The sequence below is a fragment of the Hemicordylus capensis genome, chromosome 2 (genome assembly GCF_027244095.1).
Source record: "Hemicordylus capensis ecotype Gifberg chromosome 2, rHemCap1.1.pri, whole genome shotgun sequence".
NCBI classification, from domain to species: domain Eukaryota; kingdom Metazoa; phylum Chordata; class Lepidosauria; order Squamata; family Cordylidae; genus Hemicordylus; species Hemicordylus capensis.
Window position 1 is genome coordinate 243140245 of NC_069658.1, and position 18232 is coordinate 243158476.

The 18232-nt window shown below is 45.9% G+C and overlaps 1 protein-coding gene across 1 annotated transcript in view; it reads left to right on the forward strand.

Moving 5' to 3' along the window:
* Positions 1-17555, forward strand: part of LOC128347589 (zinc finger protein 271-like) — a 36478-nt gene extending 18923 nt beyond the window's left edge. The window contains exon 4 of the mRNA XM_053302538.1: positions 15711-17555. Within this exon, the coding sequence (XP_053158513.1) occupies positions 15711-16687 (977 nt within the window). The 3' untranslated portion in view covers positions 16688-17555. The remainder of the gene's footprint in view (positions 1-15710) is intronic.
* The last annotated feature ends 677 nt before the right edge of the window (positions 17556-18232 follow it).

Here is an 18232-nt window from a genome sequence, read left to right on the forward strand (position 1 = left end):
GGGCCCCAAAGTTAATAGGAACACAGGAATCTGCCTTATACTGAGTCAGACCATTGGTCCATCTAGTTCATATTGTCTGAACAGACTGGCAGCGACTTCTCCAAGGTTGCTGCCAGGACTCTCTCTCTGCCCTGTCAGGGGAGGGAACGTGGAACTTTCTGCATGCAGGTGCTCTTCCGAAAGCGGGCCTATCCCCTGAGAGGATATCTTACAGTGCTCACGTGTCTCCCATTTAAATGCAAGCCAGGGCAGACTCTGCTTAGCAAGGGGGACGATTCAAGACCACCTCTCCACCCTAAAATCCCTAGAAAGGAGACTCAAATAATGCTGCCCCTATGCCAGGGCTGGATTAAGGGCAACTGATGCCCTAAGCACAGCCCAACAATGGTGCCCCCCCTCCCTCCACTAGAGGCAACCATGGGGTGAGTGGGCAGAGGGCAGACTGGGGCTGTCTCCACGGGTGAAACTGGAGCATTAAGCCTGGGAAGGGGTGGTGGTCCGGGTTGGGCGGAGGCCTGAGCCGGGGAAAGTGATGCATTAAGCACTGGGAATGGGGGTGGATGAGGGGGTGGGGCCACCAGGGGGAGGAAGAAATGGGGTCTCCCCACACGGCCGGCAAGAGGCGCAGAGGCCTGGTATACCTCCATAGCCATCTTGAATGGCAGGGGCCTGGTCTACCTCCATAGCAGACTATGGCAGGTAGACCAGGCCTCCATTCCGGACTGTCGTGTGGGGTTCCACAAGTTGGAGAGCCTGGCAGCCTGGGCAGGAGAAGGCCGCTGGTGAAATGCCACTACTCATATCAGAAAATATTACAAAACACACGTGAATAATGCAATACGAATAAAACTAAAACAAATGAGACAACAAATAAAACAAACGAGAAAACAAATATAGCTTATGAACACAGAAGCCGAAAAAACATAAAACTAGCTACGTCTCTATACACATCTGTCACCATTTCGTTTGACTTATGAACATAAGAACAGCCCTGCTGGATCAGGCCTAGGGCCCATCTAGCCAAGCATCCTGTTTCACACAGTGCCCACCAGATACCACTGGAAGCCTACAGGCAGGAGTTGAGGGCATGCCCTCTCTCCTGCTGTTACTCCCCTGCAACTGGTACTCAGAGGCATCCTGCCTTTGAGGCTGGAGGTGGCCTATAGCCCTCCGACTAGTAGCCGTTGATAGACCTCTCCTCCATGAAGTCATCCAAACCCCTCTTATAGCCATCCAGGTTGTTGGCTGTCACCACATCTCGTGGCAGAGAATTCCACAAGTTGATTTTGCGTTGTGTGAAAAAGTACTTCCGTTTGTTGGTCCTAAATTTCCTGGCAATCAATTTCATGGGATGACCCCTGGTTCTAGCGTTATGTGAGAGGGAGAAGAATTTCTCTCTATCCACTTTCTCCACACCATGCATGATTTTATAGACCTCTATCATGTCTCCCTGCAGTTGTTGTTTTTTCTAAACTAAAAAGCCCTAGGCCTAGCCTTGCCTCATCAGAAAGGTTCTCTAGGCCCCTGATCATCTTGGTTGCCCTCTTCTGCACCTTTTCCAGTTCTTCAATGTCCTTTTTTTAGATGTGGTGACCAGAATTGTATGCAGTACTCCAGGTGTGTCCACACCATAGCTTTGTATGTTTCTGTGGTATTATACTCTTATTTTTATGTAGACCTGACCGAATAAAGCAGTAAAAGGTAAAACACAACAGTTCCACTGCCTATAATTTCTTCTACACAGTCACAACAGAAGGAATGATTGAGAAAAATATTTCATCTTCAGGGTCAGACATCATAACATACGATCATCTTTTACGTGAAGTTTTATCAATATTTTTTACTGCTCTTTTGAAAATCAATGCCTTTTTACTTCAGATACATAGTTTAGTAGTTTTTCAAAACTCTAGTTACTCACCAAAAAAACCCCCACTTTTTTTAACAATGCGGAATAAAGTCAAACACGGCAGATAAAAACAATTAAAAAAAATTGACTAAAGTTGAGTGTGGCAATGAAAGAGTTAAGGGCATGATAGCTAGGGGGGAACTCTGTGGTGCACCCCCTTCCCTTGATGCCCTAAGCACGTGCTTATTTTGCTTAATGGTTAATCCAGGGCTGCCCTATGCTCATAGTAGGACAGAATAGGGGAACTGACAAAGCATGCCCTATGCATGTTGAGATACCACTCTTATAAATTGGGCTTGATTAAAGAGCAACAGTGGGAGGGTTGACTTGAAACAGAAAATGTGAGAGGAGCAGAAAAGCAGTTGCAGGGGAGCAACAGTAGGAGAGAGGACACTCCCTCACCTCTTGTCTGTAGGCTCCCCAGAGGCATCTGGTGGGCCACTGTGCAAAACAGGATGCTGAACTAGATGGGCCTTGGGCCTGATCCAGCAGGGCTGTCCTTATGTTCCTTATTCCGTAAGTTTCTCCTCACAACAACTCCGTGAAATAAGTTAGGCTGAGAGAGAAGTGACTGGTAGTGATGTGCACGGACCACAGAGGCACAGTCCGACACCAGGTGGGGGGTCACTTTAAGGGCTGGGGGGTTGTACTTACCCCTCCCGCTGCTTCCCCCCCCCCACTGGTGCTCCAGTTTTGGGTAAAGATTACGGGACGGCAGCGTTCCTCCCTGCCGCCCCTGCCCCCTTGTTGTCTGCTAAAAGCGGAAGTACCTTCCATGCATGCGCCCGCCGCCGCCCGGCTCGCTGGCCTGTAACATGGCCTGCAAACCGGTTCATGCACATCACTAGTGACTGGCCCAGAGTCACCCAGCAAGTAAAGGCTAAACATCAGGCTAAAACGTTTAGGTTGTGAGCCCTTTGGGGACAGGGATCCATCTTATTTATTTATTATTTCTCTATGTAAACTGCCCTGAGCCATTTTTGGAAGGGCGGTATAGAAATTGAATTAATAATAATAGTAATAATAATATGGGAAGGACTCGATGTCTGGATAAAACAAACCAGTCAATAACACCTGTCTGACTGTGTAAAATAATAATAGTAATAATTAATAATTAATAATAACAGCAACAACTTTGATAATAAAATTCAGCCATCCCAGGTCCTTGGGAAGGACTCGATGTCTGGATAAAACAAACCAGTCAATAACACCGGTCTGACTGTGTAAACAAGAAATAATAATAATACAAAGTTACTTCAACAACCCAAGGCAGCCTCTCTTCTTCCACCCTGCACCTCATTGCATCGTCTCTCATGCTTGCACACACATCTTCCTGCCCCCTTTTCTGGCTCAGCTTCCCTCTGGCAGCCCAGCTTCTGCTACTTGACAACAAGGACATCTGCCAAGATGGCTTGAAGGGAGTGAATCCAATAGCCACCAGCCAGCAGACAAGCATTCCTTGCTGGGCAGCAGCAACCAATGAGCATGCAATATTGCTGCATGGCTCCTCCCCTCTTCTCCTTCCAGGCCAATTAGAATAAGACCAGGGTCAGAACAGAGCAGCGCCCCCACTCCGTTGAATGTAGAGGCTGAAATAGGAGGGGAGCACAGACCTCTGTGATGCCGGAGGGAGGGAGATAGGCAACAGCCAAGCAGTGGCAACAGATACACGAGGCCTGCTAAGGCTTGGGGCAATGGCCACGTTTTGCCCCACTGAAGGGACAGTACTGTGCCCGGCTTCATAATGGTTTGGTATAATTCACCAGGTAAACTTATTTTGGTACTGTATTTAGACCCGTATGTCATTCTATTTGAAATGGCCTCTGGCTAGAGACAGTGAAGTTACTACTCCTACTACAAAGAAAGTCATGATGTGTGGAGCCCATCCAACTTTGCCGTTTCTGTATCAGCACCGGGCCTGTGAAGAAGGCAAACGCAAATTCCACAAGGAAATGAAACACTTCGTGTGTATGAAGGATAAAAGCCTTCCCCTCTCCTTTGGAAAGGTTGGACTGGAAGACCTCCAAGGTCCCTTCCAATTCTGAAACGCTATTCTGTCCCTCACAGGCAGCAGAATGGCATTGGCGTCACCTTCTAGATCAGGGATTCTCAATGTTGGGTCCCCAGATGTTATTGGACTACAACTCCCATAATCCCCAACCAAAGGCCGCTGGGGCTGGGGATTATGGGAGTTGAAGTCCGAGAACATCTGGGGACCCAGCATTGAGAATCCCTGTTCTAGATAGTCTCCTTGTTGAGCTGCAGTGTTCCCTCTAACAGGGATTCACAGATGCTGTTGACTACAACTCCCAGAATCCCCAGCTGCAATGGTTTTTGCTTGGGGATTATGGGAGTTCTCATCAACAACATCTGGGAATCTCTGTTAGAGGGAGTGCTATTAGGCTGGAGTGAAAACAGCTACTATGCAGCCAAAGAAAACCTGCAGCTCCGATGCCGCCTGCACAGATGAGGGATGGATCACCAGGGAGGGATGCAAGGGATGAATTGGAGGCGTCTTTTTTTTTTTTTTTTAATCCGAGGGCCAAAAGGACCTCACTCTTTCTGGCTTGGGATGCTGCCAGCACCAGTGATCCCCTTGGTTAAGATGCAAAGGTTGGGGTGCCAATAAACTGGCCAGCCCACTGCTGTCCGTTGACATCCCTGTTATTTTTCTGAGGTCCCATATTGACATGTATTCCATCAAGTCACAGTGAAAGTGTTCTTTTTTTTGTTTTTGTTTTTTATATTGTAAGTTGGATTGTGTATACCACCTAGAGATGCATATATCAGGCGGTATAGAAATATGAGGATTCATTCATTCATTCATTCATTCATCCAGAATGTCCTTATGAGTAAGTGGCAGCCCCCTTTTGCAATGAGACAGATAGAGGGAGATGAGCTGGTCTTGTGGTAGCAAGCATGAACTGTCTCCTTTGCTAAGCAGGGTCCACCCTGGCTTGCTTTTGAATTGGGTCTCCACAGGGGTCATCCCGTGAAATTGATTGCCAGGAAATCTAGGACCAACAAACAGAAGTGCTTTTTCACACAACGCATAATCGGCTTGTAGAATTCTCTGCCACAAGATGTGGTGACAGCCAACAACCTGGATGGCTTTAAGAGGGGTTTGGATGACTTCATGGAGGAGAGGTCTATCATCAGCTACTAGTTAGAGGGCTAGAGGCCATTTCCAGCCTCAAAGGCAGGATGCCTCTGAGTACCAGTTGCAGGGGAGTAACAGCAGGAGATTGAGCATGCCCTCAACTTCTGCCTGTGGCTTTCAGCAGCATCTGGTGGGCCACTGTGCGAAACAGGGTGCTGGACTAGATGGGCCTTGGGCCTGATCCAGCTGGGCTGTTCTTACGTTCTTATGACTACTGTAAGTTATTCCCCTTAGGGGATGGGGACACTCTGGGAAGAGCATCTGCACGCTTGCATGCAGAAGGTTCCAAGTTCCCTCCCTGGCAGCATCTCCAAGATAGGGCTGAGAGAGACTCCTGCCTATAACCTTGGAGAAGCCGCTGCCAGTCTGTGGAGACAATACTAAGCTAGATGGACCAGGTTGCACAAGGCACCTTCCTTGGAAGCAGCTCTTAAGATGGCAGTTTTATAGAGATTGGCATTGGAGTCAGTCCAGAGGGCCTTACTTCTGAGGCTGATCTGCACGTGCCCTTCAAGCCTTTCTGGGAGCTCTCTGCTCCCTGCCCAGCCCCCATGGCGTAGCTGCGCTCCAGTTTACTTTGCTGCTGGGACGATCTGGAAGAAGCATGGAGCAGACACGCTGTCCGTGACCGCAAGTCTAGGGTTGCCAGCTAGGGGGCTGCCTTTCACTGGAAGTGTTCACGTCATGGATTTATCTGTTTATTCAGAACATGTGCTGCTTTTCAGCCAAAAAGAAGAAGTTCAAATCAGGTTTTCTTAGTAAAATTGGGCAACTGTCAACACATCCTCAGACCTTTTCACTCTAAAGCTGGCACAAATAAAAACCATGGCCTTTCCCCTTGAATGTCTAGATCTCCCTGGGATCTCAGGACTCTCCATGGAGGCACTTGGCATGTCCAAAGCTCACTCCCCAGCTCTCTTGGTGCCTTGTCAGGCCTATAGTAACCACAGAGGAATGATGCTCCCATCCTGGAAATACACTGCAAGCACCAGGAGCCACTGTGCTGCTTCATGCACATGTTATGATGAGCATGGTGTCAGGGTCCAGTTAACAGGACTGCAGATGCGCTTGCTGGTCTCCTAGATCCCACTCAGAGGCGGCAGCCAGCCCAGAGCAGAGCCTGAGTTTCTTCCTCACACCTGAAGAACTGCTTCACATCTCGCCCCCGGCCACTTCTCATGCAGAGCAGTGTCTGTGGCACCAATGCTGCCTTAGGTGATCAGGTTGAAGGTGAGGTGCAGGACACCAGGGTTCCACAGGACAGGGCAGGAAGCATTCCCTTTGCAAGAAAAAAAGCACTCTGTACATGCTTGGAAGAGCTTTACACTTGGATTCCTTTTAGAAAAACCTTTCTCTGAGATGATTTTGCACATCCTCTAAGGCAGGGTTTCTCAATGTGTAGGTCCCCAGATGTTATTGGACTTCAACTCCCATAATCCCCAGCCCCAGTGGCCTTTGGTTGGGAATTATGGGAGTTGAAGTCCAATTACATCTGGGGACCCACACGTTGAGAATCCCTGCTCTAAGGCACACAGCCTGGGGGAAATAGGCCTTGGAGCATGTTCACTATTCCTTTCTAAGGTCACAAGTGCCCAGGAACTGGGGCTGCTCCTCTGCAAGTAGTATTCTGGGCATCTTGCCTCTGAACCAGGAGGCAGCCTTAAGCTATACAGACTAGTAACCACTGATAGACCTGTCCTCCATTAATTTATCTAAGCCACTTTTAAAGTCATCCAAACTGGTGGCCATCACCACATTCCATTGCAGAGAATTCTGTGCTGGGTGGAAAAGTTCTTCCTTTTCTTAGTCCGAAATTTCCTGGCCTTCAGTTTCATGGGTTGACCCCTGGTTCTAGTGTTGTGAGAGCTGGGGGTGGGATTTCTCTCTGTCTACTCTCTGGATTCCATGCATAATTTTATACACCTCTATTACATCTCCCCTTACTCGCCTTTTTTCTGAATGAAAAAGCCCCAAATGTTTTAACCTTACTTCATGAGGAAGGTGCTGTTGCCTTATGATCAATTTGGTTGCCTACTTCTGCACCTTATCCAATTCTATATTGTCCCTTTTGAGATACAGTATGGTGAACAGAACTGAACATGGTACTTCAAATGTCGCCACACCATAGATTCGTATTAAGGCATTATAATATTATGTCATTATAATATTTAGGCTGCTAGGTAGCATATTGAAGTCCATTCTCAGAAATTATTATTATTATTATTATTATTACATTTATATCCTGCTCTTCCTCCAAGGAGCCCAGAGCGATGTACTACATACTTAAGTTTCTCTTTCACAACAACCCTATGAAGTAGGCTAGGCTGAGAGAGAAATGACTGGCCCAGAGTCACCCAGCTAGTATTATGGCTGAACGGGGATTTGAACTCGGGTCTCCCTGGTCCTAGTCCAGCACTCTAACCACTACACCACGCTGGCTCTCTAGCCAAGAAATGCTACCTGTTCCACATGCAGGGTTAGCCAGACAGGCAGAACCAAGGGGGGGTCTCAATGAGTGGATGAGATGGTGGTGTCCAGAAGAGGGGTTTAGATTGTTAGGCAATGGGATACATTTTGGGGCAAGCAAGGCCTGTACAAAAGGGACGGGCTGTACTTGAACCCAGATGGAACCAGACTGCTGGCGCTTAAAATTAAAAAAGTCGCAGAGCAGCTTTTAAAACAACGCCTGAGGAATAGCCGACAGAAGCTGGGCAGTATCCGGTTCGGCAAATGCCGTCCTGTAAAGTGTGAGGGTGTAAATCAGGGATTTTCAAACTTGGGTCCTCAGGTGTTATTGGACTTCAACTCCCATAATCCCCAGCCTCAGTGGCCTTTGGTTGGGGATTATGGGAGTTGAAGTCCAATAACACCTGAGGACCCAAGTTTGAGAATCACTGGTGTAAATGCTTCAGATAAGGTTTGCGGCACACTACGGGTGCTGCAAACTCGTTTGGTGGCAACTCGGGATTGGGCCTTTTCTGTGGCTGCCCCAGAGCTTTGGAACACGTTCCCTGCTGAAATAAGAGCATCTCCTTCTCTGTTTGCTTTTAGGAGGACCCTGAAGATGTACTTGTTTTCCCAGGCCTTCAACTGAGTTTTGATTTTTAAATTTTAATTTTTAATGTTTTTAATGTGTTTTATCTATAATTTTTATCTTTTTATGAATTTTAAATGTGTCGTATGTTTTAATTCTGTACACCGCCTAGAGATTTTTATACTAGGCGATATAGAAATTCAATAACTAACTAACTAACTAACTAACCAGAAGGGGACAGAGAAAAACCAGGTAAAGAGCAGATGGAAGGCTGTGTTGATTGGTCAAAGAGATCAAGTGACCATAAGAAAGATAGTCCACACCAAGTAGCCCACACCAGGTACCCCACGTCTTACTTCCCGCCATTTGAAAAATTGTCATAACAAAGAAGCACGGTTAGGTTCAGTGGGGAGTTGGAACTACTCCTCGAGGCCTGAGAGCTGGCAGGGCAGCCGGAAGGGAAAACAGTAATTCAATTATTGGACTCCCTTCCCCTGTAACAGTGTGCTGGCCTACCAATGCCCTATCCTCTGTTCCCCACCACTACTGAAATAGCCACCCCGATCTCATTGAACTGCTCCGTCCTTAACAAGAGAGCCCAGACACATCCCTGTGAGCAGCCTGGCACAGACCACTAAAACAAAACAGAACAAAACACACAAACTAAAACTGGAGGACCCTGAGCATAACTTTCCCTCAGACCTTCGTCCCACACCGAAGGCCGGGCACCAAAGGCTGGCCCCCTTTGGTGGCCAGCCTTTGCTGCCACCAGCAGGTGGCCCACTTACCAGCACCCGGCGGCTGCACTTCTGGCTTGCCTAAGTCCTTTTAAGCAAACTGCCCCAGACCCCATCTCTCATGTATATCTCTCCCTTATACAAATCTATAGTATACAATGCCCCTGTATTCAATGCCTCTGCCTATTATATAATGCCCTTATACAAAACTATAGTGCGGCCACCTTTGGAGGACTGTGTACAATTCTGGTCAGCATACCTCCAAAAGGACATAAAACTGGAAAAGGTGTAGAAGAGGGATTCTATTGGTGTACCATCTTCTAGGGATGCACACGAACCCATTTGGAAGTCTAGCATTTGAGCTGCTTTGGAGGCGGGGGGGCCTTTAAGGGGCAGGGAGGGCGCCCTTACTTGCCCTGCCACTTTCCCCCCCACCAGCGCTCTCCCCAAAACTTCCCTCCTTGCAGCCCCGGTCAGCGTCATACCTACTCATGTCGGCCACTTCCAATTTGATGCTGACGCTGACCCGGGCTGCAAAGGGGTACACTGCAGCCCCGCACCAGCAGTTTTGGGGAGAGTGCCAGAGAGGGGGAAAGCAGCAGGGCAGGTAAGGGCACCCTCCCTGCCACTTAAAGCCCCCCCGCCACTTCCTGGGAGTGCATGAATTAGTTCGTGCACATCCCTACCATCCACTCCACAGCCTTATAGACCAAGATCATCCAGGGCCTAGGGCACCTTCTTACGAGGCAAGGCTACCAACACCTGGGTCTATAAAATTATGCATGGTGTAGAGAGATGGGATAGAAAGAATTTTTTCTCCTTCTCACATAACACTAGAATCAGGGGTCATTCCATAAAACCAATTACCAAAATATTTAGGACTGACAAATGGAAGTATTTTCCCCCCACATAACACATAATTAACCTATGGAATTCTCTGCCACAAGATGTGATGATGGCCACTAGCCTCTATGCCTTTAAATAGGGCTTAGATAAATTCATGGACGACAAGTCTATCAATGGCTACTAGTCTGGTGGCTATAGGCCACCTCCAGCCTCAGAGGCACGGTGCCTCTGAATACCAGTGGCAGGGGAGCAACAGCAGGAGAGAGAGCATTATTATTTAATTTCTATATTAGTGCAGTGGTAGCTTGTGGTCTCCACAAGCCTTGGTGGCTCCCCCAGACCCTGGCGGCTGGGGACAATTGCCCCCCTTGCTCCATAGTCCTCACACCCCTGGCGACTCCCTGAGGGGTTCCTCCTCATTAAAGGTAAAGGTAAAGTGTGCCGTCAGGTCGATTTTGACTCCTGGTGCCCACAGAGCCCTGTGGTTTTCTTTGGTAGAATACAGGAGGGGTTTACCATTGCCTCCTCCTTCGTAGTATGAGATGATGCCTTTCAGCATCTTCCTATATTGCTGCTGCCCGATATAGTACCAGCAGGGATTCAAACCGACAGCCTTCTGCTTGTTAGTCAAGTATTTCCCCAGTGCGCCGCTTAAGGTGACTCTCCTCCTCATTAACTACTCATAGAAGTTCCTTTATAAAATATATCTCTTCTCTTTATGATCCTGCTGCCACCAATTATTCTTTAACGCTGGATAACAACCTTCTTAAATGCCCCTTGATGGGCCGTAGGCATAGGAGAGAACCAATAGAAGGGACAAAGTATCTTTTGAACAAGAGTTAGTATTTTATTATGTAGCTATACCCTCTGGAATAAACATAAAATTATATCCAGAATTAAGTAAGTTGATGTGATTATAAAAAAATATTTTGATTGCTGTTGCCAAAGAGTAACAGTAGCTTGGACCCTGACTTAGGTCAGTCACCTTACCTGCCAATTACCCTAGACTGCCCACTACCCTATGGTCACATGTAAACATAGGCACAAGATTCTGGGTTCCTTGATGGAATATAAGCTTAGATGATTCCTCAGAATGTAAGCTTAGAAGACTGGTCTCTTAAGTTCAGGTCTCTGGCTCCTTGATAAAGTTCCTCAAGTGGCTTGGGACCAGGTTACTTGAGAAATTACCTTGCCCCATATGTCCCAGCCTGGACCTCAAGATCTTCTTCAGAGGCTCTCCTCCAAGTGTCCCTGCCAAATGAGGTGAGGCAGGTGGCTGTTAGGGAGAGGGCCTTTTCAGTGGTTGCACCCTGTTTATGGAATAGCCTTCCCAGTGAGGTTTGCCAAATTCTGATCTGATTTTAATTGATTTTTAACAGTGTTTTTAATTGTATTGTGCTTTGTATTTTCTCCCCTACCCTTTGGTCTATTATGATTGAATGTGTTGTGTGTTTTTATCTCAATGTTGTGTTGTAAGGCACCCAGAGAACAATTTGTTATGGGGCAGATAACAAATAAAGTTGTTGTTGTTGTTGTTGATGATGATGATGATTGCTGGATTAGTCAACTCTCCTTCTTCCCTGGTCCAGTCCTCTTTCAATGTAGGCCGTATTCAGGCCAAAGTTACTCAGATGGCGCCTTGACCTTGGGGGACTGCTTTGATTCCACTTCCTCCTCCTCCTCCTCCTCCTCCTCCTCCACCACCACCACCACCACCACCACCACCACCACCACCACCTTGCCTCACAGTTTGTTCTTCTAGCCTTCTCCTAACTTGATCTCCCTTGAACTTCCCCAGCTGAATTTCACAGCGTTGAAATTGTTAAGCAGCCTTAACTGCCTTGCCCCCTTTAGCTTCCCTTGGCAACCGCTGTCAGCACCCTCTAGCCACACCTGCTGCTTAGCAATCATAACCATGGTTGCTGCTCAGCAACAGAGTTACCTGCGTCAACAGAGAGTGACGTAGCCTTTCTGAACAGTAAACGCAAAACAATTAAGCATCTTTACTGAATTTACTCTGCAGCATAAACATGACTTTTAACCCCAGAGAATTCTTTTAAAAGCAGACTGTTCCCCATGCTCACGGATGCTTTCACATCCAATCAGCCCTGTTCACATGCAGGAGTCAAAGTGTTTGTCTTCTGTCCTCTTTGTAATATGGGATTGCAGCAGGGAAAGGAATAATTGGACGTTTTGTATTCAGATGTACCTAATCTTTCCCTTTCTTCCTGCAAAGAAATGCCCAAACCTGATGACATATCCTGGCTGGAAGAAGGGATTCAAGATCCATTTGTCCAGATCACCAATAAAAGAGAGAGATCATCAGGTAGTAGCTGCTTAGGTACGTAATGGGATCCTTTGTTGTCTGGGGTTTCTGCATTTTTCTTGCAAGGCTGGTGGATTGTTTCAGGTTGTGTTGAGTTTCATAAAGGGCAGACTGACCCATCAAGTCTGAATTCTCCATATGGACATTACTTGAGGACTATATGGAGCTGTGGTGGTGGGTTGTGGCAACAATCTCTCATGAAGTGGAGGAAGAGACTGCCAGAAGAAAAATGATGCAAAAACAGAAGGAGAAAAACCCACCTGTGACTAGAGCAAAAAATATATACAGGTGAAACTCGGAAAATTAGAATATCGTGCAAAAGTCCATTAATTTCAGTAATGCAAATTAAAAGGTGAAACTGATATATGAGACAGACGCATTACATGCAAAGCGAGATAAGTCAAGCCTTAATTTGTTATAATTGTGATGATCATGGCGTACAGCTCATGAAAACCCCAAATCCACAATCCCAGAAAACTAGAATATTACATGGAACCAAGAAGACAAGGATTGAAGAATAGAACAATATCGGACCTCTGAAAAGTATAAGCATGCATATGTATTCAGTACTTGGTTTGAGCCCCTTTTGCAGCAACTACTGCCTCATTGCGGCGTGGCATGGATGCTATCAGCCTGTGGCACTGATGAGGTATTATGGAAGACCAGGATGCTTCATTAGCGGCCATCAGCAATTCTGCATTGTTTGGTCTCATGTCTCTCATCCTTCTCTTGGCAATGCCCCATAGATTCTCTATGGGGTCAGGTCAGGCGAGTTTGCTGGCCAATCAAGCACAGTACACTGTATACTTTTCAGAGGTCCGATATTGTTCTTTTCTTCAATCCTTGTCTTCTTGGTTCCATGTAATATTCTAATTTTCTGAGATTGTGGATTTGGGGGTTTTCATGAGCTGTACGCCATGATCATCACAATTATAACAAATTAAGGCTTGACTTATCTCGCTTTGCATGTAATGCGTCTGTCTCATATATCAGTTTCACCTTTTAATTTGCATTACTGAAATTAATGAACTTTTGCACGATATTCTAATTTTCCAAGTTTCACCTGTAGAAAGAGATTATTTATTACGATATACCAGCTAAAAATATGTACTAATGACCAACCAAACAATGGTTGGAAGAATGATAAGTAGAACCAAAGATTGTAGATGACAACTAATACTGGAACATAAAAGATAATTACCAAAACAATCTTGTGGGATTAGTACATATTTTTAGCTGGTATATCATCTCTTTCTATATAGTTTTTGCTCTAGTCACTGGTGGGTTTTTCTCCTGTTTTTGCATTGTTGTATTCCCATGACTGCCCTTGTTTTTGTCCTTGTTTTTGATTGGGCTTTTGCTATGGCACATCTCAGAATAAAAATGAATCAAAAGGGGCGTAGCAAGGTTGGAGTGGGCCCAGAGACAATATTTTAAAATGGCTCCCCAAATTGTGGACAATGCAAGTCATTTAATGGTACCAGAGAAATACATGCTGTTCTTGTAGCTCCAGGTCTTAACACTCACATCAATTTTGGAGGATGAATACAACTGGAGGAAGCCCGGGCAGGTGCGTGACTGGGGGAGTCAGTCATGTTATTTGCCTCTGGGGGCCCCCCCAAGGCAGTGGGCCCCCAGACAACTGTCTCCCCTTGCCCTATAATAGTTACGCCCCTGGGCAGGAGATAAAACAAAGGGACATCCATGAAATCCCAGCCCACCAAGCATATCGCAAAGGCAAGGGAAGAAGGAATAAGTGCTGTCTCTGTACAAAGACCTAGTGTTCTAAATCAAACTTTTAAATACATAAGTTATATATTACATTTATTAATATCAGGTATTTTAAAAGTTATCAAAAGAACTGCAGCAAAAAGAATGAGAAGACGGTTCTCTGTCTAAAGGATTTCACAATCCAGAAAGATATTGGCCCAAGTTTCTCAGACTGAGACCTGCTCCTGAGCTCCAGGTGGTTTCTCACTGTGGTTTCATATAGATACTAGACTGTATGTAAGATAAAATGACCACTCACTAATAAGCATTCTTCAGAGGATGATTTATTGGTGGTGTGGGGAGAGGGAGTGAAACCACTCACAGAACATTTGGGTTACACCAGCCACATGTTCCAACCCATGCATTAAGATATCATGGTCTGCGGTGTCAAAAGCTCCTGGGAGGTCTAAGAAATAGCTGGCTCTTTGATGAGGCTGGGTGGAGTGGCTGCCTCAGGTGGCATTTTGGCAGAGATGGTAAATTGTTCACCAGCTTGCCTTTGCCAGCCTGCAGCCTCAACTTACCTTGGCAGATCTACTACATTCCTCAAATGCTTGGTACCATGCACAAGCTGGTGCTGCCCTCGCCCACTTCCTGCTCATTCCACCCTCCTTTCCAAAAGTCAGAGGGCAACATGAAGCAACAAGAAGTGTCTTGAATAAAGGCAGAGTGAGACAAACAGGAGAAGCAGCTGCTGCCACTGCCACCCCATCACCAAGTAATGGGAGATTGATGGAATGTTGGGCAGGGGGAGCAGTGGGTGGGGAGATGGGTGGTGGTGGAATCACGGTGTTGAAGTAGCACTCTCCATTCCACCTCAGGTGATGGCAGGAGGAGTACCTGGTCTAAGAGAATCGATGGGGAAGCATCCCCCTTGTCAATTCTCCAGGCAAACATTGTCCACAGGGCTACCAAAGCTATCTTCACCACAAGTCAGAAACCAAGGATGAATGTGCCAAGTAACCACATTTGTGTGGATTCTCCGGTAGATCCAAGACACTTGACCACTGATTTGAGGCTCAGTTTCTCATTTCTTAGACTGAGACCTGCTCCTGAGCTCCAGGTGGTTTCTCCCTGTGGTTTCATGTAGATACTAGACTGTATGTAAGATAAAATGACCACTCACTAATAAGCATTCTTCAGAGGATGATTTATTGGTGGTGTGGGGAGAGGGAGTGAAACCACTCACAGAACATTTGGGTTACACCAAATGTGTAATTTCAATGCCTAATCAGTATTATTTATTCCAGCAGGTGATGAAAAGGTCCATGAGGACTATATGGAGTTGTGTGGGCTTTTGGTGGAAGCAACCTCTCATGACATGGACGAAGAGATCTCCGGGGATCAAAATGCATCAAGGAGACAGGAAATGAACCGAAGGAACTTCCATGAAGTCCCAGCCCAACAAGCATACCACAAAGGCAAGGGAAGGAACAAGTGCTGTGTTTGTGCAAAGACCTTCAGTCATAAATCGAGCCTTAAGATACATCAGAGAATTCACACAAGAGAGAAAGCAGATAAATGCTTAGACTATGGAAATACCATCAGTCAAAGGACACATTTGGCTGCATATCAAACAGCTCACACAGTAGAGAAGGCTGGGAGTCAGAGTGGATCAAAGACACGAGATGGAAACCAAATAAAGAATCGGAGGAACAAATCCAGTGCTTGTCAGGAAGGGGTCTTCCATGTCATTCCAGTCAAACAAGAGAAAAAGAATGGGGAAAAGAGCAAGTGCTGTGTATGTGGAAAGACTTTCAGTAGTGAATCAAACCTGAAGAGACACCAAAGTATCCATACAAGAGAGAAACCATACAAATGCAAAGAATGTGGTGAGAGCTTTAATCTGACATCACATCTTGCGATACACAAAAAAAGTCACACTGGGGAGAAACCATGTAAATGCCTGGACTGTGGAAAGAACTTCAGAGACAAGGGAAAACTGATTTTGCATCAAAGAATTCACACAGGTGAGAAACCATATACATGCCTAGAATGTGCAAAAACCTTCAGTCATAGCTCAGCCCTTACTATCCACGAAAGAATTCACACAGGAGAAAAGCCTTTTAAATGTTTGGAGTGTGGAAAAACCTTCACTGTGGGCTCACAGCTTACTTCACATCAAAAAATCCACACAGGAGAGAAACCATATGAATGCTTCAAATGTGGAAAGAGATTCAGTCATACCACAAACCTCACTTCACACCAAAGAATCCACACAGGGGAGAAACCATATAAATGCCTGGAGTGTGGAAAAAGTTTTAGTCATACCTCAGGTCTCACTTCACACAAAAGAATCCACACTGGAGAGAAACCATATAAATGCTTAGTGTGTGGAAAGAGCTTCAGTCAGAGCTCACATCTTACTTCCCATAAGAGAGTCCACACAGGAGATAAACCATTTAAATGTTTGGAGTGTGAAAAAAGCTTTAGCCAAAGCTCACATCTTAATCTTCATAAGAGAACCCATACTGGAGAGAAACCCTATAAATGCTTAGAGTGTGGAAAGAGCTTCAGTGTAAGCACATACCTTACTTCACATCAAAGAACGCACACGGGAGAGAAACCATGGAAATGCTTTGAGTGTGGAAAGCGCTTCAGTCAGAGCTCAGCCCTTACTATACATGAAAGAATTCACACAGGGAAGAAACCATATAAATGTTTGGAATGTGGAAAGAGCTTCAATAGTAGCCCACAGCTTATTTCACACCAGAGAATTCACACAGGGGTGAAACCATATAAATGCCTGGAGTGTGGAAAGTGCTTCAGGTGGCTTACATACTTATCAATGCACCAGAGAATCCACACGGGGATAAAACCATTTAAATGCCTGGAGTGTGGGAAGAACTTCAGGTGGTCTGCACATTTCTCCTCTCATCAAAGAAGGCACAATGTGGAGACAGCATAAAATCCTCAGACTATGTTAAAAGCTTTTGTTGTACATCAAATTTTCCTAGACATTAAAGAATCCACTGAGAGGAGAAACCTTATCAATGGCAAGTTAGGAAGGAACTTTAGAGATTGTTCATACTGTAACAGCAGAACTCACTTACTGAGCACTACAAGCCTTCCTCTATCTGTTGCAAACCTCGCATGATAAACCTTGCATCATTTATGCTGCTGCTGTTATAGGTTGTTATAATAGTTGCATAAATGAAGCACAAAATCTTCTGAACGCCAAGATGATTTAATTAGTAGAACTAGATTTTGGGTATAGCACTACTAAAGAATGGACATATTATAGATGAGCTAAGGAGTATATAGATGCACACAAATTTGTTAAAAACTAGATTTTATTTATTGGTCATAGGAATACAAACGCCAGTGATATTTATCCATATTCTTATCTTCATGTTTGTAAAATTGAGCATGCATTGTAATAATCTTTTAAACATAGGAAGTTGCCTTATGTAGAACGCAGGCACTGGTCCAGCTAACACAGTATTATCTATGCTGACTGGCAGCGGATTTGTACTGCCCCTTCTATTCCAGTGTTGTGAAAGTTGTTAAAAACTGTCCTGTCTCCTAGACTTTTGGGAGATTATAAATTTTGTGTGTGTGCGCGTGTGTGTGTGCTGAGTCCCCTGTCCCTCCTGCTTTTGGTCGTCCCTGTTGGTTGTTTCTTTTTCTTATTGTCACTGACTTCCCCTCTGGTTGATGCATTTTTGGAACTATGTTTTTGTGATGTTTATTGTATTATGAACCGCCTTGGGTTCCAAGGGAGCAAGATGGTCGACAAATATAAAAATAAATAAAAATTTGATTTCTGCCTCTGGCCCCCAGACAACAGTTCTACTTCATTTTGCACTAGCTGGACCTCTTCGGGAGTACTGTGCTCCATTCTGGGCAGTGCACCCGAAGATGGACGTAGGCAAATGGGAACGGATTCAGAAGAGGGCAGAGAAGATGGTCAGAAGTTTGGAAAGCCAGTCCCGGGGAGCTCTCCCATGAGGCCACTGGGTGGCAAGTGCGCCATAAGAGTGGTGGTGATTGGGACATCCCACCCCTGTCACTCCACCTGCCTGCAGCTATCACCCCACCTCTTTCCTGCTCTGGCCCCCCATGTCTGAACTTCCACTTTTTGCCAGCCCTGCCTTACTGGCCCCACCCCCTGGCTCGGTGAACTCTGCCACCCCACCCCCCACTGCCTATCACCTGCCTCAGATTCCCAGTGCACCCTATCCTCCTGTCTGTGCCTCCGCTTCCAGTTGCAGGCCCTCCAGACAGAGCATCCAGCAGCAGTGCCTCCCACCGGCAGGGGCGTAGCAAGATTGGAGTGGGCCCAGAGACAAGATTTTAAAATGGGCCGCCAGCTCACTGAAGTAAAATTGATATGTGTGTGTGTGTGTGTGTGTGCACGCACACACACACACACACACACACACACACACACACACACACACACCTATGTGCCACATTAGAACATAATATATATTTATTAATTTGTTTGTTT